The sequence below is a fragment of the Stegodyphus dumicola genome, chromosome X2 (genome assembly GCF_044657685.1).
Source record: "Stegodyphus dumicola isolate Sdum_Otavi_A_Nest chromosome X2, ASM4465768v1".
Classification (NCBI taxonomy): Eukaryota; Metazoa; Arthropoda; class Arachnida; order Araneae; family Eresidae; genus Stegodyphus; species Stegodyphus dumicola.
In genome coordinates this window covers 47,560,139-47,580,777 of record NC_140781.1, presented here as the reverse complement: position 1 = coordinate 47,580,777, position 20,639 = coordinate 47,560,139, and the positions used below count along the sequence as shown (strand labels likewise).

The following is a 20,639-nucleotide window of genomic DNA, read 5'->3' as shown; positions in this document are numbered from 1 at the left end:
ACAAGAAAGTTGGCTCCACTGAATCATGAAAGTCTGCAGAGATCCTGCCATAGGTGCACCAACTGTTCTTGTGGATTTAAGAAATAGCTGATGCTTTTTTATTTAATAAACAATTGGAATTAGACCTACTTTGTTTTTGCACTTCAGAAAAATGGCTTTGACTGAACATTATAAGTACAGATCTCTTGCAAATAGTTATTTCAGTCAGTTACTGTTTTGTTGCCTAATATGCAGCTCCACGATGTTTTGTACGACGGCGTTTTCACCTTGTATAGTTTTCTCTGTGATGTTTTCGCAGACACTGTATTGAAGTGCTTTTAATGCTGTCTAGATGCTTTCCCTCAAAAATATAACATGTGGCTTAATGAATGTAGATACTTTTTCATAGAATTTATTATAGCATGTAGCCTATGAAATCCAAGTGTTTTTATTTAATTTTTTGATATTTTTACAATTCGCGTTGACAACACTGAAACTTATACCAGCCACATTATTCTTGCTCATGTCTTAGTTTAGTTCAAATTATGAGTGGGCATTTGAACTTGTTTTGTACTGTGCATTAACATCCAAAATGTCAAAGAAGAAATTGTGTTTTTTTAAAAAGGATTATCATCTTTTGAAAAAAAAAAAAAAAAAAAAAAAAAAAAAAAGGTTGGTGATTGTACTGAAAAAGTGAAATGTGAACTGTCTTCAGAATTTTTAGTAGTTCATGGTGGGGCTTTGAGCATTACAAATCACTTGAAATGTTAAAACATAAAGCAAGCTTAGTGCCAGTGATAGGAACTTTCTCAAATATATTATGAAATTTTAAAGGTATTGATTTAAATGACAGTTCTTGTTAGCAATATTTGCATTTCATGTTGCAATTCAAAATCTAAGGTTTCAAGAGTGTTAATCTAAATTGATTTTGAAGCCGGAAGAAAATGTAAAACTGCCATTGAAAATTTAAATAAAACAAATTTTGTGACTGTATAAAGTATTTCTTGTGCCTTCTTAGCATATCTTCGTGGTGTAGTGGTCAGCACGCTCAGCGCATATTCAAGAGGTTCGAATCCCGGCGAGGGCATTGCTCATGTTTCTCATCTCCTGCTTTGAAATAATGTAATGTGTCTACAGCGGCGCCCAAACTAAAAAGGTGATGGATGATGATTCTCCACCATCAGGATTTGGTGATTGGGTCCCCTAATCCCCAGTCGCCCTTTCAAAGGTGGAGTATATAAGATATTTCTCCCACTCTCTTAGCATGCCTTTATGGTGTAGCGGTCAGCACACTCGGCACGTATTCGAGAGGTCCGAGTCCTTGCAAGGGCATTGCTAATTTTTCACCTCTCCTGCTTTTAAAAAATACCTAATGTCTCAACAACTGTATCAATAGATTCTTCTCACAGGAAAGGAAATAAAACTGTGCCAGTTGTGTGATATTTTGTATCAGATTGTGCATAAAAGTTAAACTTTGAGACTTTCAGTTAATTACTGGTGAAACTGAAAAAATACCAGCGCATCCTTTAATGGCAATTATAAAAATTCAGTACACAATAGGTTCTTCTAACAGGAAAGGAAATAAAATTGTGTAAGTTGTTGCATGATATTTTATACCACGTTGTGGCATAAAAGTTAAATTTTTAGACTTTCAGTCAATAACTGGTGAAACTGCAAAAGTACTGACAGACCCTTTAATGGCAGTTATAAAATTTCATTATACAGGAAAGAAGAATATATTGGATTTTATGGAGATAATTGCGATACTAATTTTGGGAGTGTTAAACGCAAAGGAACAGTGTTTACAGTCAGTCGCAGTCACTTAGCCAACAACCACTTAACCGACCATTAGCCAACGGGGACACTTAGCCAATAAGGACATTAGCCAATAAGGACGTTAGCTGACAGGGACACTTAGCCGACAGGACGCTTAGCCAACAGAACATTTTGCCGACATGGACAGTTAACTGACAGGACGTTAAGCCAACAATGAGTTTCTCTCTTCCCAATGCTTTCAGATTTCTAATACTTTCACACTTCATTACTACTTTGCTCAACACATCATGCTACATTCGTTCCCATATCAATTCATTTCGTTCCTTACACTAATGAAATTTCCTTTCCTTGTCAGGAAATAGAGTGATTCATCCTACTCCTCGCCACACTAAAACTATTTTTTTTCTTTTTCTGAAATGCTATTTGCACCCTCAGAATGCTTTTTACACATTAGGCATTATATATTTATTAATCTGGGATAGGGCTCCGGCCGAGGGATTCGTGCCTCGTGGCCTGCGGCCACCTAACAGAAGTAGGTTTGGTTTCGTTTAGTTTATGTAATTACAGCAAAGCAAGAGGGCTGTTTGCTTAAGGGGAGGGATACCTTCATGGAGGATTTCTAAGGAAAACTGGCTCGTATACAGGTTAAACATGGGGAAAACCATGAAAACACCCATGTAGCCAGTCTGTTCGCGAGATTCGAAATTCGAACAGAACTACCAGTGCTCAGCGACTTTACCGCTTGGCTGCTGCTGGACCTAACAGAAATAGAGTGAAGTTTTTTACTTAATATATAACTAATCTCTTCCAATGAAAATCACTTTTTTTAGGCTATACCTTTTTATAAATGCATTGCTAGAAAATGAGAAGAATTTTCCAAATCTGAATACTGAAGTAAATTTCACTATTATTCTTGAATTATGATTTTAAAGGAAATATTGGTGGTGGGGTGTTAGATTAGCAACTCTATTTATTTTATTTTGTTATTAAAAAAATAGAATTTTCAAGATTATGGTGACTGACAAGCAGGGACATAAGTAGAGTTTCCAGCGCCCGAGGACAACTGAAGAATTTGCGCCCCTTTCTGTGTGCCAAGAATGGAAAACATTTCATTAAAAAATTTCGTTCATCAATTTGGCGTCCCTTGGATGCTGCGCTTGGGGACAAATGTCCCCGCCCTTGCCCCACCGTGAGGTACACATGCCTGTTTATCTCTGGTAGCCACCAGGCATCCCCGTCTTCCATCACCTACCTACCCCTTGCCCCACCCTAGCTACGCTACTGCTGACAAGAGATGCTTAAAAATCATTGTCACCACATCATCACCAGGCAGTTCATTTTACCATTCTTAAGATAAAAATAAGCATTTCTATTAAAGTGTCGGAATTGGGCATACTCATTTTTACCTATCAACTTTGGCCATTATGATACAACTTCAAGAGTTAATACTGAGAGAGCTGAATTATTGCATAATTTTTATTTAGGAAAGAAAATTGATTGTATAGTATACAGTCAAAAGTCGTTAATTCAGACACCCATAATCCGGACTTCGAAGCTACAAACTTTCTGCGCATGCGTCGCGTTGACTTTTACGGCTGCGTAATATGTTTACGCTTCCGTGTTTAATGTATAACGGACAGTATAAGCTAAGCTAAAATTATCTAATTCAGTTAATGTTGCAGATTGCGTTGTTCCTTAATCTTTGAATTGGATCCGGCTTATTATTTTTTGCAGACTGTTAGAGCAATTTTATAAAAGTAAGCTTGAACTTTCGATTATGTCAAATAGAATTTCCGATATATATTTACTAATATGTAAAGGATCTACAAAGCGAAAGTATGTTTAGAAGTCCATTAAACAAAAGTGGAATTGCTGCAAAAAATGGATAAAGGCATGTCCTTCGTTTCTCTAACCATTCCGAAATCTGTTTATCAATTTCATGCTGCTCTGCGGCCCGTTGGGGAAAACACGAAATGCTGCGGCGCGAAATGAATTGAAAGGTAATCTGTCAGCACTATCCTTATCTTCAGGGCAGATGTTTTTATTTTATTTGGCTTATAATTCCTTACTAAATGTAGTATTTCATCTCTATGTACTCTGTCTTTGATATGATTTAAATCAAATTCCTCGTCATTATAATTCGCTTCTGGTAAAGTAAAGAGAAAGTATTATCACATAAAACGAAGCAACTTAAACAACTTACATTGAAAGAAATGTTTAATAAAGTAAACAAATAAATATTAAGCTTTTTTTTTTTGTAAATTTTGATACCCTTTAGATCATAATTGTTCTTTATTTCATAAATTACGGTTTAATATTTTTAATTTTATAATTTCTGCATGCCATCTTACCATATTTAAACTGATGATCTATAATCCGGAAAAATCGATAATCCAGAATCGCCGAATTCCCACGAGTCCGGATTAACGACTTTTGACTGTATATATATTTATATCTAGGGAAGATAGATCATTTCGTGCAACCCCAACACAATCCAAATCATTTAGTAGGTGCGGTTAGAAAATAAGTGTGGAGTTGCATGTGAGCAATGTTTTCAATATGTGAAGAGAGAAAAATGTAGGTTTTGTGGAAATGTATTCAGTTCTGAATAAAACAAAACCTTAAAGAATATTTTACTTCTAAATTAAACATTATGCAACAGTTTAGTGCTATAAATATTAACATAAGTAAGTATTTTAAGCGAGAGGAGTGATCAATAAAATGTTACATAATTATGCAAGGCCTTTTAATTGTATAAAGTGATGCAGACTTGCTTACATTTAGCTTAAAAATAGCTGAATGAGGCATTAGTTAGTTAATTAGCGCCTAGTGCCGAAAGCCATTAAGTGTGGGTTTCTGTGCCCGAGCCGTATTCAAGTGTAATAAGTGTTAATGAAGTTCTGATACCGTAAATAGCATAACATTAAGTAGAATAAGGCATTAGTGCATGCAAGGAAGTCTGTTAGTAGGTGAAACCTATTGAATCTACTTTAGTGAACTCTACTTTTAGAAATAACAGTTGTTACTAGAGTTCGTTGTCCTACACCTTCTATTAAGCCTTCTATTAGCTGTCTGAATATGGTGAAAAGTGTTAAGTAAAAATGTTTACAAAGAGAGGTCCAATACCAATTATAAGTGATATATCACACTAGTGCGACATTATTAGTTCTGTTGAAATACATCTGTAACCGTCACATGATTATATGGCATAGCGGTAAAAGCTGGATTCCGAAAGACTGAAACGATGCAATGGTGACCAAAATAAGGTCAGTTACCATGACAATATATGAGTTGTTTATTTTTATCTCAAGAATGGTGGCATGAACTGCCTATTACAGAGGTCACAAATAATTTAAAGCTTTGCTTGTGTTAATAATTCTCTTTTTTAATTGTTTTTTTATAACAAAAAAATACATTTGCTAAACTAACCCTTCACCACCAATGTTTCTATAAAAAGTATAATTCAAGAAAAACTACAATTTTTATTATATTATTCAGATTTTTCATGATGGGGAAAAGAAATTTCAGTAGTGGGAGGAGCAAAACAATTTTATAACAGAAGGAATGTAGCATGATGTGTTGAGTAAAATAGTAATGAAATGTAAAGGTATTAGAAATTCGAAAGTATTAGGAAGAGCAATATTGGAAAATTAATATCATTAAGTAAACAAGAAAAATTATTAATGATGTGAAAGTGTTCAAAGGAACCCAGCTGATTACACAAAGAAGCTTTACAGACAATTTTTGCATATCCCATATTAAAATGTAACTAAGTTACCGTCGTACTTAGCTAATAAAAGGATTATATTTTCCTTTCGAAAATTAATTCGTGTTCCGACGAGAAATTTCAATGCTTTTTCAGTTTGACCGGTATACACCAAAATGCATGATATATATCAAACTGTGCTAAATTGCACAAGAATTAAAAGCACATATGAGATTTTTAAGAATCGAAAAATTAATTTTACTGATAGGTGAAAAAAAAATGACTTAAATTTAAATGGAGAAGTCGAGAAATTATGTAGTTGATAGTAAGTTTAAATAATTAGCTAAACGTCACTGTCGGCTTAATGCCTTTTTGACTAAATGTCTTGACAGTTAAACATCCCATAGCTAAGTGTCCTGACAGCTAACTCTCTGTGTCGGCTATATGCCCAATCAGCTAACTGTCCTGTCAGCTAAGTGTCCTTGTTGGCTAAATGTCTGTGTCAGCTAAGTGTCCTGTCTGGTAAGTGTCTTGTCGGCTAAATGACACAGACCCGTTTACAGTTGATTGAAGTATGAACTAAGAAGAAATGTTGTTGGCATTGGTTTCCATGCTCATATCATATGCAACTGCTTTCAAATTGCAGTTGATGTTCTACCTATTGAAATAAAAGCTGTAGTGGTAAACATTTATAAATATTTCCATTTTCAAATCATAAAACTAAAAGAGATCTGTGAATTTATAGATGTAGATGAATAAAAAGGTGCTTCAACATGGCAACATCCATTTAGTTTCTCTAGTTCCAGCTATTGACCGAAAACTTGAAATCCATGAAGGACTGCAGTCTTATTTTATTTTGCAAGAACACTGTCCTGGGATGATAAAATAGTTTTTAGATAATGACTTATGTGAAACGAATTAGTGGTTTATGCAAGGGCATCTGAAATTAAAAGTGCAAAACAGTCTTAATTATGGAAAGTGAAATAGTGAGTGTACAAGTGATGTTGTCTGTGAACTTGGAAAATAAAAAACAAAGCTTGAGGAAAAGCATGATAAGTGTGTATCTCCAGGAGCAAACAAATATTGTTAATACTAGAAAACAAAAACAGAAAAACAAGAATGAAACAAAACAAATAGAAACTAGAAAACAAAAGCAAATATTTATTATACTAGAAAACCACGGATCTGTTAATATTAGTACTGTCTTACAAGAGTTTCCAGCATTTTATTCCAGTCTGACAAGAGTTTCCAGCAAGAAAAACATGTTTTTCTCATAAATGCGTCAATATTTTTTCAGAAATTTTAAATTTAAGTCTGATCCCCAAATGTTGATCATGGCTGATACTATCTACTTTTAATGCCAGCGTTCAAAAAAGTCTACGTGTAATCCAACATTACATTTTCCACATTGGTTTCTTGCATTTGTCTTGCACACTGCGCATTTTCTTTGTTTACCATTTTCGGTCCGTTCAATATAATGATTACCAGATGTTCTGATAACAGTAGGAACACGATTAATTGATGCTTTAGTGAAAGAATTCCTTCCACCCTTTTTTGCATCTGAGAGTTCTGAAGATAAAGCAAGATATCCTCTAGCAACCATCCTCCTAAAATGATGACTCAGACTGTAGTTTGAATTTGCCATAAAAATTCTCATACTGTAAAAATGTGGCAAATTAAACCATAATTTGCATTACTTATAGGTACACTGTCTTCATTGTAACAGTTCTGAAGTTTTAAATTTTCGGCTGATGTACACTTAAATTATAATCTATATACAATTATAAATAACAAAAAGCAGACTCAGTTATGATTCTTAAATAATACAGTACAAAGTCTGTAATCCGGACCTCAAAGCCACAAACTTTACGCATGCGCATAGAGAATGCGCATACATTACGCGCACATGCGCACGTTGAAAGAAATGTTTAATGAAGTAAACAAATAAATATTAAGCTTTTTTTTTTTTTTTTTTTTTGTAAAATTTAATACCCTTTAGATTAGAATTGCTTTTTATTTCATAAATTGCGGTTTCATATTTCTAATAGTATAATTTCTGTGTGCCATCTTACCAGATTTAAATTGATGATCTATAATCTGGAATCGCCGAAGTCCCAATGAGTCTGGATTACAGACTTTGTACTGTATATCATTTTTAATTTTGAGGAGAGGGCAGTAAATTATGATTTCAAATGTGTGTAAATATGTTCACTAATAAAAGTAGATATGTTTCATATTAGTTGTGAGCAAGACCTAAGTAAAATAGAAAAATATAAAGCAGGACTAAAAACTGATTTTAAAATATACTGAGAACTGACTTTAAAATATACATTAAGCCGCAGTAATGTTAAGTAGTTCATAAAGATTTAAGTTTGCTTATTGAAGTAAAATGCATATGTATGTAGTAATGCGAGTTCTCTTACTTACAGCTAGTTTAATGGTTATGAAATTGTATAATGCAAAAATAAAACCAGTAGATGTTTCTCAAGGAAAGACTTAGTACCTGGGTCTGAAAACTTTTAATAAGAGAAAATCAATAAAACTGGTAATATTGCTCTGAAAACTGCCCTTTTGTTTTCATTTTTTCTAGATTTTGTTCAACAGCTTCCAGTACTGTATTACCAGTTGAATACCCTGATTTGTTCGAGTCATTTAATACTTTTTCCTCATTGAAAAATTTTCAGCCTCAGGCTTTGAATTTTTCCTTTAAAAACCTTAACTGAGTTTATTTTTGTGTTCACATGTTTTTATAGTTGTCATATTAGATGTAGGCGAAAGAAGCCCACTTTATTAAATACTTCCTTTTCGCATAATTAAGGAAATTTAAATATTTATTAATTGCTCTACATTTCTGCAGCTTTATGCATATTTTGAAAACAATTATGTAATATTTATTGTTTTGTTTTTGTATTCTGAATTTCTTTTGTTTGAGTTTTTCTTGTGTTAGTTTTGCGGCTACTAACAGTATATTACTGATTATGTATTTTAATATTTTCATGTTCTCTCATTAAAAGTTTTTTAACATAGGTTTAATATTTTTTCTTTTAAAAATCTTAACCTTTTTTTATTTTTTGTTTTCATATTTTTATAATTGAAAGGCAAGAAGGGTCCAGCTCCAGATTTTTAAATTTTCGGAAAATTTATTAAATTTTTTTTTAACATACGTTCTAAATGTTTGTCCTCCTTAGAAGTGCAAGTAGTAGTAAAAATTATTTTTTAAGGCTACTCCAATGAAAAGAATGATTTGTTTAACAAAAAAGACCCATGAACACAAATCTACAGAGGTGGAGCTGGGCCCTTCTTCCTGCAAGCCCTTCAGTTGTCAAACTGGTCCTGGGTGAAGGAAGCTTACAGTATTAGATTCTTCATTTTAGCTTAAGTAAGCAAATTTCAGTGTAATTTGTTATATGCATGCATCTGTTACATTAAAACTGAAGAAACTTGTTTAAAGTGTTGAGACATTTTTGATTCTTTACATGAACTTTAGATTCTTTACATCATTTAATTTTGTTGCAGTTTTTATGAAAAGGGCTGTTAGAAAAGAAGTATGCACATAATGTAAAAAACTAAACAAAACAAGTGCAAGTAATAAATAAGTAAGAAAGCTAAACAAATTAATAAACAGTATAAAATTGGCAAAAGTAGCATATAATTTAAACCTGAAAATAATTAAAAGTATAATGATGTACAGATTTAAAATAAAAAAGAATATGGATTGTCAGCAAGTACTTAGGAAGGAAGCTATCATTAAGATAAAGAACTCAAAGCTTTGTCTACCTTAGGATTAATTCAATGAGTACTTTCTAAAGGAATTTTGTTCACTTCAGTTTAATACCTGTACATATGCGTGATGTTTAAAAAGATAACATGACTTAGTCATAAACCTACATATGCTAGTTAAAGAAAGGTATCAGTAAATAAAGGTCTTTCATATTGCACAGTTCTAGTTATATGGCATCATTTAATATACAAAATTTTAATTTTCATATGGTCTCTTTGCAAAGCAAGTTCCAAGTGGTCATTTTTCTTTGTCCTGCTAAAAATTTTTGTTGGAAAGAAAAACCAGTTCTTAATATGTAAAATTAGCTCTGAAAAAAGTTATCGTTCACTTGTTTTATTAGGGACCACATATAATTAAATTTAATTAGCTATAATGTTTTTAATTCAAATGTTAATTTGAAATCAGCACTTCAAAATTTCTGTTTTCTTAATATAAAGACATATCTTTTAAAAATTTGCATTAAAAAATTTAATGTATATAGCTGTATAGCTGTTTTTAACAGTATTTGCATAAACTCAGTGGTGCAACAGCCCTAGTGGGCCACAGCCTGCAGTTGCCCTGAAATCTGGTTTCTTGACCTTGGGTCCCGGAATGCATCAGCATATGCCCGGGGCAAGTGGTCAACTTGTTGCAGAACCTTCCCCCCTCCCCAGTGTTTAACTTTGCCCAGCCCGGTGGTGCAGCTGTGCAATGCATTAGTCGCTGTGTCACCAGGCCTCTAACAGTATTTGCATGGGGTTCCTTAAAACTTTATATTTTGCATAATTTTAACCATATAAGGGCGGATTTGTTTTGAAGATTTTGGCTACTATAAAAAACTTCCTTGCTAACTTTTTTCACTATCTAAATAAAAATTTATGCTTTGTATATTTTAGCTACGAGTTATCAATTGACTAAAATCATTCCAGTAAATGTTGTAAGCTTTGAAGGGTACCTTATCTGATTGATTTCTAGAAAATGAGCATTGTGTCTATGACCAGCCATTCAACAGATGTTTAATTTTGGCAGCTTTCTTTAAATGTTCTTTTGTATACCAAGAAAACTCCATCCAAACTTCAGCTGCTAACATTCAGTGCCATTCTAAATTTAGCTGCTGGACTGTCTGCAAGTGCTAATTTAAGTCTTTAGTGCTAAGTATTGTGAAAAATTATTATCAGTTGCAGAAAATTTTCCAAAATGCTAAATATTTCACTGCTGATGAATATTTTACCTGTGGAAAATGGTGGATATAACTGTTTGGAAAAATGTAAAATATGTCTCTAATGTCACCCCACTAGTGGCCAAATAGTTAAAACAGCCGAATGTAGGTAGTTCAACCTAGATTTAAATCCAAGCAATAGGCTGGCAGCATGGTTATGTTTTGTGATTTTCCATGTGTGTTTTATATGAATATGAGCCACTTTTTCTTAGAAAGTCATCCATATTGGCATCCCTTCTCTTAGGCAGATAGACCTCATGTGCTTTGCCATATTCAAATAACCTAACCTAATAACTGTCTCTAGTAAAAACTGTAGAAGTTTTTGCAGGTTTATTATTTAATTTTTCTGTATATATTTTATACTGTCTATTATTTCATTTCTTAAAAGTATGTCAATATCAAAATACGGTGAAATCGTTCTGATTTAATAACTCATAATTCTAGATGCTTTTGAGTGTTTCGTGGAGATAGCCATCGTAATCACCATGATTTTGTGATGGTCAGTCTTGCTATTTAATTATGCTTTCAGAAAAAAAGGCTTGGAGGTTGTCACTATGAGAATTTTACTTTTATTGTACTTATATATGTAATTATTTACATCTTTACTTTTTATTGTATTAAATTGAATTTTGCTTTTTTATTAAAGGCCAAAGTTTTATATGATTTTGAAGCCCAGCCTGATTCTGGAGAGTTGAGCATTTGGACAGGTGAAATTGTAACCGTTACAAGACAGGTAATGTAACAGAAATTACTGTTTCATTAAGGTTTTATTTGTCTTCCTAAAAATGTTTGTTTTACAGCCATAAAATATCATTGATATTTTCCTTTTGAATTTTTTTTTCCCCATGTCTAGAGAATATGCCTTTTATTAGTTTTAACTTGTGAAAAATCCTTACTAGACTGTAAATGACTTATCGCTATGTTTAATATGAATCAGAAACAGAAGAAGGGTGTAAAAGACCCTTTTGTTTAAAACTAAGTAAATTCAACAGAAGGCACACCAGGTAGTTTCAAATCAGCCAGCATTTAAGCCATGAATTCAAGGTGGAATTTTAAATTAAAACTAAATCCAAATATCTAGGAGCTATGCAGAGGAATTAAACACATAAGTTGGCTCTTAAGCTTACACTGGCATGATAGCACTATTGGCAAGAATAAAGCAATGCCAAAGACTGGAACACATATCTTAGAATAACAACTAGTAATGTTGTTTTCAGCAGGCAGAATATGCTCTGTCTAAAATAATAGTCTCGAATCCTCCCTTAAATACATGTGAGCTAATTTGCAGTCTAGCAGGAAAACAGGAAGGGTGAAGTGACAGTTCAGATTCACAACTTAAAATAACTGATTAATTAATATAAATAAGCTATGCAAATGTTTGACATTAATTAGTGTTTTTACCAATATGCATTCAGGGGTAGAAATGCATATGACATAAAAATAATTATCTGTTTTTCTTTAAACTTTTGGTAAAGCATTTTGTAAATTTATATTATACAGCACAAAGTCCAGTATCTGGAAAGAGCTATCTGCATCACCAATAACCTCCCTCCACCCCGCTATAGTGCTTTTTATGCTTTATGCTTGTGCATTTGATATATTCATAATAAAACATGTGGAAGGTCCTAATTCTTAATTTAACTTTGGCACCGATGCCAACTTAGCGAATCATTATTAGCCCAATTTAGGGCTATTAATTTCATTTTGGCATTTTGTATTGGTTCACTATAAATGTCTGTTCACCTTTCAAATTGTTGCCGCCAAATATTAGAGCCCTGTATTATATTTAAAGAAATTATATGATGAAGAATTTGCATAAATGTATATATTTTTTTCATTGTGATAAAACAACAATACCTAGCTCATTTTTAAATTATTTTGCGATATTGTTGTTGACTTGAATTTAATGGTTTAAGTGCGAAGAACATGATATTTAATAAATAAAGGTAACACACAAAACGTTAGAAAAAAACCTGTGCTGTGGGCGTAATATAAAATCTGAAACCTTTCAGATTTTATTTCTTCATTTATTTTTTGCTTTGATCACTGCAGGACCATCCACACACTATAGCCATGTGTAATTAATGACTCATGCAGCCATGTGTAAAAATTTTTTCTTATTTCTTCTTCTTTTTTTTAAATATTTTATATTAGTAAAGAACGTGGTAATCTTTTATGTTGACATTACACTTGGTGATAATTAGATAATTCCGAAGTGTTGAGTGTGTTGACGAGAAGAGATTTAACAGAAATTTCTTTCCTTATGCAAAAAATATATTATGTTAATGATACTCATAGGCCAAAAGATTACATTCAATGCTGTTTAAATTGAGAATAAATGATTTGTTCCCAGGACTTAGAGCTGGTGTAGCAAAATGTAAGGGAGGGAACATTTCTGGAATTTAGAAAAGCATCAAGCAATAAAAAGCAAGGAAAGGCAAAATCATTATAATTTGGGGAAGACACTAGATTGCAAAATGTAGGAGTGGAAAATTTTTTATAATTTCAGAAGGTGCTTGGCAGTAGAATTTCATATTTACAGAAAGTGTACTGTGCTATGGAATGTCTAGAGCTGGCCTTGGAGGAGCCTTAACCTTTTCGCGACGGCGCACCTTTGTTTAAGACGCTCGTGCGGGACGGAAGAGAATCAAAGGCAGTCACCGTACAGGACGGAGGTTTTGCATCGCTAAGCCTAATTTTATAAAAAAAATCAGAAAAAAAAAGGCTTGAAAAAAATAAAATGGTTCAAACTTCACTATAAGAATAGAAAGAATTCTAGTAATAGTAGCAAAATTTGGAGGAGAATATGTTGTTTTATCCTTTCATTCAAAGTGATGTTTTGCCTAATTTTCGTTCTCCCTTGTCACTTTTAGAGAAGTGTCTTTTCACCATTTTCCCCATTCTCCTCTTAATCTCAGTATCACATACCAGATGGGAAAAAGCAAGACAATTTTGGTTTATTTGACTATGGAAAAGCATTCTAGGGATATCTAAGGAAAGGGATGCCTTCATGGAAGACCTTGTAAGGAGAACAGGCTCATAAACACATTACATATTGGAAAAACCACAAAGATCACATGGAGTCAAATCCAGGTCAAACTATTAGTGATCTGCAAAATTTTTGCTCGGCTACTGGTGCACTCCCCAGAGAGGACAAGATGGGAGTTTATCTCTGTCTGTCCTTTCATTCTTTATCTCTTTAATCTGCTAACTCCCACCTCTACTTTCATATCACCAGCTTATGTTTCTATCTACAATTATTAGTGAGCTATTTTTATGCGAGTTTTGATTCATGATTATTAAAATAAAATTTCTTCCTTAGCTTCATCCTTTTTTAATCCACTTTTAAATCCTCTTTAGGTATTTATTTTCATATTCTCTGTTTTAAATCGTAAACAGTAACAACAAACGTATGTACTGTGTAAGATAATTAAATGTAATAACATGATCATTTTCATAAATTAAACTTCCACGTACATAAAACAATGCTTTTTATTGAAGAACAAGAAATTATTTATTTTTCATTTGCATCTTCTCTCTTTTTAATGTCAAACACAATTAATGCAGAGTAACATTTCAGGAATGATTATTTTAGATACTTATTGGGAGGGAATGAAGTATTTAACTAATGCAATGTAATTTTTTTTAATTATGCAATTTAATCATGCAAAAAAGTCTTTTTACTAAGCAAATACTATGAGTTTGTTTAAAACCTTCAATAATGAATTGGGATGCTAAGAATTTCTTTCCATTTCTCAAGCTAAGCAACAGTATCTCTAAAACCATTGCTTTTGAAAAAATAGCATAGTTTCATGAAAGAACTCGCTACTCAGAATTTTTCACATACATAATGCAAACATGAGTTAATTTCTAGTAGAGAAATTTCCATGAAGAAAGCCCTTCTACTAGGCTTTTATTTTTCATTTGCCCTGCAATTAATTAAAACCCAACCCAATCAAAAATATGACAAATTAACTGAAATTTAGTTTCATATTAAATATCGAATCAGATTCAAATTCATCTTCTCAATTATTATCAGATTGCTTCTTTATCCCCTGAGTGATTTGATACTTCTTTATCAACTTTATAAATTTAATACTTTATAAATTTAATACTTTATAAATTTGTATTTTAATATGTATAATAAAACATTTTAACATTTTCCATACCGGCTGTGCTGAGTTACATAGAAAAATGGCTGTCAGAATTTTGATTGTGAGCTACCAGTGGGTTACTGCAGCATTTTTCATAGCTCATGTAAAAATATTTTCTATTTAAACTAGCATTCTACTAAATACATGATTTTACATTATAATACATAGTAAAAACCAATATAATAAATACATGGTTATATAATAAATTCAAATCATAAATCGTGAGACACATGATAAATAATGCTGTATCAATTTCTGTTCTCTCAACTTGATCTGAAAGGGCTTTTTTCCCCCCAGAGAAAAACAGAGATACTTTCAGTTAGCATTGAGTTTTAAGATAGGCTTATTAAAATAAAATTTTCTAGATTCAAAGAATTTCCTCCTAAAATTGTGGTTCAGATACATAAAAGAAATTCGAGAGCCCTCTCATATAAGAGCTTCAGTGTGCTTTCTGAATTGATTTGAGATCTATCTAAAAAATTGAGAAGTAGCAGAGCCAGGCTGTGGTGAGTGGCAGCGCAATTTAAGCTCTGATTCAGGCATTAACTTCGTCAGTGTGTGACAGAAGCGAGACAAAAATTATGTCTTTAGTTGGCAATTTCATGCTATTTTGCCAATAGTGTAAGCTAGCTGAATTTTATGATGATAGCTACAAATTTGAAGTTTTAAAAATATTATAAACTAAAAGCAAAATTTTCTAATTAAAGGAATTTGTGAAGAAATGTGGAGAAGTGATAATGAATGAAGAAGCTATAACAAAAGTTTTTCATCGTGATGACAACTCCCCAATCATCAATCAACTAATGGACTGGGAAATCTGTAGTAGGGTTCTAAATCCAGAAAATAATGCTACCAATAGTGAAGAAAGTGACAGAGAAGTTGCTGAAAATGAAAAAATTTCAATTAACAGTTAAGTGGGAATTCTTAAAATGTCAGTTACAGGATGTGAACAGTGGAACTTTGTAACTGAAGAAGAAATTATGTCTGTCTGTAGAATTAAAGAGAAAGTATTAGTCAAAAAAAAAAACAAAGCAACTTACACCGAAAGAAATATTTAATAAAGGAAACAAATAAATATTTGTTTTTCTCCTGAATTCTGATTCCCATATTTTTTATTTTATAATTTCTACATGTTATCTTACTAGATTTGCTGATGATCTAATGTCAGAAAAAATCTCAAATCCAGAATTGCCGAAGTCTCGATGAGTCTGGATCTTGGACTTTGGCCTATAATAATAATAATAATTTTGAATCCAATAATTGATTTTTAACATTTTTATTATAATTCACACATTGTTTAAATATTCTACAACTGTGCTGAAACAAGTTTTTATGCTTGAGGAATACCTCAAACAAAACTGTTAAAATTCAGCATCAGAATAGAAATATTGCATTTATGAATATTAAAAAGACTCCACTAGTAGCAAAAACAAGTAACAAAATTTTACTGCTGTTCTCTAAAGAAAAGAAACTTATGTGAAAGAATGTAAGTGGTATACTAAATAATCTTAATTGCTTTATTTAACAATTTGTTTTGGTATTGAGAAACTTTTAGAAAGGTAATTAAACTCTTCTTGTTTACTTGTGCTGCAAATATTCATGTTATACTAGCATTACATTCTAAAAGTGAGAATTTTACTCCCAAATTTCTGTCTTTGGTTTATTTTAATTCTAGTTATTTATTTATGTTTTCTAGCATATTTGCTAAAGGGCAGATAACTTTTATATGTTTTGTCATTGTTAACTTAGCAAACTAAACAACTTATCCCCAAAATATCGATCTGCTATTTGAAAGAGGGGGGAAAAAACTATTTGCAGGAAGCAGTAGACACTGATATATAAGTAAAATAAAAAGTACGTAAACCAAAATTCTAACTTTAATTTCCAATAGACTCTTTACTCTCTATTTTAAGTTGGTACTTCCCCTTTCTGTCCAAACCTCTGTAAACTTTATCACTTCAAAATAAAGCATTGTTGTGTAATTCTTGCAAGGTGCTCATAATGCAGATACTTACATAAGACTTTTAACCAATAATAGTTTTAAAAAGATATTAAATAGCTAATTAAAGTTAAACCAAAACCAAATCATTTTGAACCAATATTTCATCTTGGATTTGTAACAATCACTCTCTGCTTCACTTGCTAGCTGGACTTCTGTCTACTGCTCTTCTTACAGCTACATCTAAAGCATGTAAAACAAGTTCTTCAAGAACAATTTCACTTAATGTGCTAAGTTATGTGTGGCTCTATAAATCTGGAATAAAAGAAATGTTTAACTGGCCTTAATGACTGTTACTGTGCATTTGCGTCAAAATTTAAATCATTATACAGTCAAAAGTCTTTAATCCGGACTCATTGGGACTTCTGTGATTCCGGATTATCGGTTTTTCCGGATTATAGATCGTCAGTTTAAATCTGGTAAGATGGCATGCAGAAATTATAAAATTAAAAATATGAAACCGTAATTTATGAAATAAAGAGCAATTATGATCTAAAGGGTATCAAAATTTACAAAAAAAAAAAAAGCTTAATATTTATTTGTTTACTTTATTAAACATTTCTTTCAACGCTTGCATGCCTAAAGCATACATTACGCATAGTCGAAATTAGAAAATTGCAACCAGAAAACTATTTGACGTGTATTCGTGATATTTATAATGACGAGGAATTTGATTTAAATCATATCAAAGACGGAGAACATCGAGATGAAATACTATATTTAGTAAGCCGAATAAAATAAAAACATCTGCCCTGAAGATGAGGATAGTGCGTACAGACCAACTTCCAGTTCATTACGCGCCGCGATGTTTCTCCCCCCGCAGAGCAGCGTGAAATTGATAAACAGATTTCGAAATGGTTAGAGAAACAAAGGATATTCCTTTATCCATTTTTTTTGCAGCAATTCCACTTTTTGTTTGATGGATATCGAAACATGCTTTCGCTTTGTAGATCCTTTGGCAGCTCCAGAATCGGAAACTCTTTTTGACATAATCGAAAGTTCAAGCTTACTTTTATAAAATTGCTCTAACAGTTTGCAAAAAATAATAAGCCGGATCCAATTAGAAGAAGATTAAGGAACAACGTAATCTGCAACATTAACTGAAATAGATAATTAGATAATTTTAGCTTAGCTTATACCCTCTGTTATACATTAAACGCGCATGCATAAACGTATTATGCACATGTGTAAAGGTATTATGCACATGAAGTTTGCAGCTTTGAGGTCCAGATTATTTACGTCCAAATTAAAGACTTTTGACTGTACATTTATATAAACATCCTGGAAGGTATTAATTTATTTGTTGCATATAAGCTTGCTTTGATAGCAGAAAACAAAGTACTTAGTTAATTTCTCTCATCTAGAGCCTACTTGGCAATTGATAAAAATATATAAATATAAAAACAGTACAGATATGTTAAGGTATCCGACTGAATTCGTATGAATTTTGTTGAAATTTTTCACAAAGTTTTCATTACAAAAAGTTTTCATTTTAAAACTTATTTATTAAGCTTTTATTTTGTCTTTCTGGTAGTTAGAATTATGGCTGTGCTTGTTCTTTGCTAGATGTTTCTGTTTAAGAAACAGGAAGTTAAGGTACACTGCGCAAAAAAAAGGGGGGGACAGTTCTATATCTCCTGTTCTACTGGGCTGATTAACGAAATTCAAATTGCATTCTTCATGTCTCGAAAGCGCAATATATATTAGATTTATATATAGCTCTATTCTAACATAGTTATTTTGACACGAAATCTGACTTTTTCTGAAATAATGTACCAATTTTTGTTCATATTTCGATTCTATGACTCAAATTATGCTCAAATATGAAATTTTGTAAAATTTGGTGCAAAATTTACAGAGAAATTCACAAATTTATGTTGGTAGTATTTTTCCATATTGCGCCAAAAATAGTTCACTTGGCGAACTTCTTAATATATGGCAACCTATTTTCCTTTCTTGTGAGGGGGGGAAAAATCACAACATTCTTTCTTTCAAATAATGTTCTTTATATTATATTTTTATGTTATTATTTAAAAAATTTTTTTCTTATTCGAATTTCATTTTAATTGGTTAAGTTGCATGGTTTCTTTCGAATAACTGTTTTAAAAATTTCTGTTTACCCATTCGAACTGTGTAGTTTAAATATAAGGTGCATTGTTTATTTTTTTCCAAATAGTTTTCTGTATATATTTTTTTTGGTCACTGCTGTTATTTTAGGTAATTTTTAAATTTTTAGACTTTTATTTTAATTGTTTGTGTTGCATTGTCTCTTCAAATTTTCTATTTATTCATTCAAACTGAGCATTTAAAATATATTTATTAATATAAAGTTTTCAGGATTTGATTTTATTTATTTGAATTTCTTTTTTTTCGGAAGAATACTTTGTGTCCCAGACTACGATGAGTCTGAAAACTGAATATATTAAAAGAGAAAATACAGTAAAGCACAGTTAGCACGCCTTTCAATGTTCCATTCAGGAAAGATATATAAATGAGAAAGATGTATAACCGACATTTTAACTTAGGATGACTTGCATATATTGCTTTAAATAGCTTTAACATTGTGCTCATTGCTCTACCCAATTTTATCATCCTACATTTAGTTTCTTAGAATGTTATTCATATTTTAGTCAAATATTTTATTTTTGAAATCGCAAGAATCAAATATCATAAGATGAAAAAGTTTTAAATAAAAAAAAAATACTAAATTTTATGCAAAAATTTATTTTTTCTTCTTAATGGCTTGCTCTTTTTCTTCAGGCATTCTGCAAGTATATTAAAAAGCATCCAACTTTTCGAAATATCTTGGTATTTCTGACATTCGTTTTTAATAAAGTTATCACCTTCCATTTCATAAAGACCCACAAACGGCCGAGCGGTAAAAAAGTCTCTGAACACTGGTAGTTCACTCCGGAGTTTGAATCCCGGCGAACGGGCTTGTAGCATGGGCATTTTCATGTTTTTTGTCATTGTAACGTGTATGCCAGCTAGTTTCCCTTAGAAAGTTCACGAACGCATCCCTCCTTTTAGGGCAGATAGCCTTGCTTTGCCGTAACCTAATAATCCAATTCAATCCATTTCATCAGTACTTGGTCTGAGTCTATATCAGTCTTTAGAGGCTAAGCATTTTAAGGCATGAGATGAAAGGGAAGACTGGTTTCATCAAAAGAGAAAACATCTTTAGATGACAACCACATACATCACTGGATAAATTCCTGAATATTCAAATAGTTCAACTAAGAAAGGATGGGAATCTCCGTTTATGATGATATGATGTTCTATAACGTAATTTAAATTTATACAAATATATAGTCGAAAACCAGTCGCTCTTCACTTTAATCCGCAATGATATCGTTTTTGTCTTTTCCATTAGCACAAGCTCAATTGATGGTATTTGCTGGTGTACATGTCCAAGTGTTTTCTCTTTGAACACCCAAACTCCTTGAAGTATTCTGAAAGTATATTCAAAAGCATCCAACTTTTCGAAACACCTTGGTATTTCTGACAGCCAAATTCCCCTTCAAATTTTTGCTTACTTTTCTCTCAAATTTTCTTCTCTCCTTCTACATTTATTTTCAGTGCTCACTGCAAGAAAATTAAGATTTTTCGACTGTTACGCAACCATAAATTTTGCATTCTTGTCAATCTTTTTTTTTAAATATCAATTACATCAACTGCATTTCAGTTGAAGACAGCTTTTCATTTTTTAGGCATTTTAAGTATAAATAAAGTTTAAAGCAAAGTCCAAAGGATAAATATTTTAATTAAAAGATTTTTTGTTAAATGACAAGGAAATAAAACAGCCCAACAATGTTTATTCTGTACCACTGAATGACCCGATTATTATATCAGCTACAAACAATCTAAATCATATTAAAGATTATGTTTTTATACAATCTATAACACAAGAGAAATCTAGCTACTTAAAACATTCTTTTGAAGAGGATTAATGTAAAAATTTATACTTATATGTATAATTTTTAAAGCTGGGATATGACCCAAACTATCAACGTCTTGTTTGCTGAAAAATGTTGTGAAAATTAACA

General features: G+C 31.9%; 1 protein-coding gene across 6 annotated transcripts in view; it reads left to right on the top strand.

Annotated features, from left to right (window-relative positions):
- The window catches only part of LOC118200489 (sorting nexin lst-4-like), a 200,062-nt gene that overhangs the window by 3,966 nt on the left and 175,457 nt on the right, over positions 1 to 20,639 (top strand). For 4 of the 6 annotated variants that reach the window (XM_085809564.1, XM_085809562.1, XM_085809563.1 and 1 more), the window contains exon 3: positions 11,087 to 11,173. In XM_085809564.1, coding sequence (XP_085665690.1) covers positions 11,087 to 11,173 — 87 coding nt within the window. Of the gene's footprint in view, positions 1 to 997; positions 1,208 to 11,086; positions 11,174 to 20,639 lie in introns of all 6 variants that reach the window. The other 2 variants (XM_085809567.1, XM_085809566.1) reach the window with 1 other exon arrangement.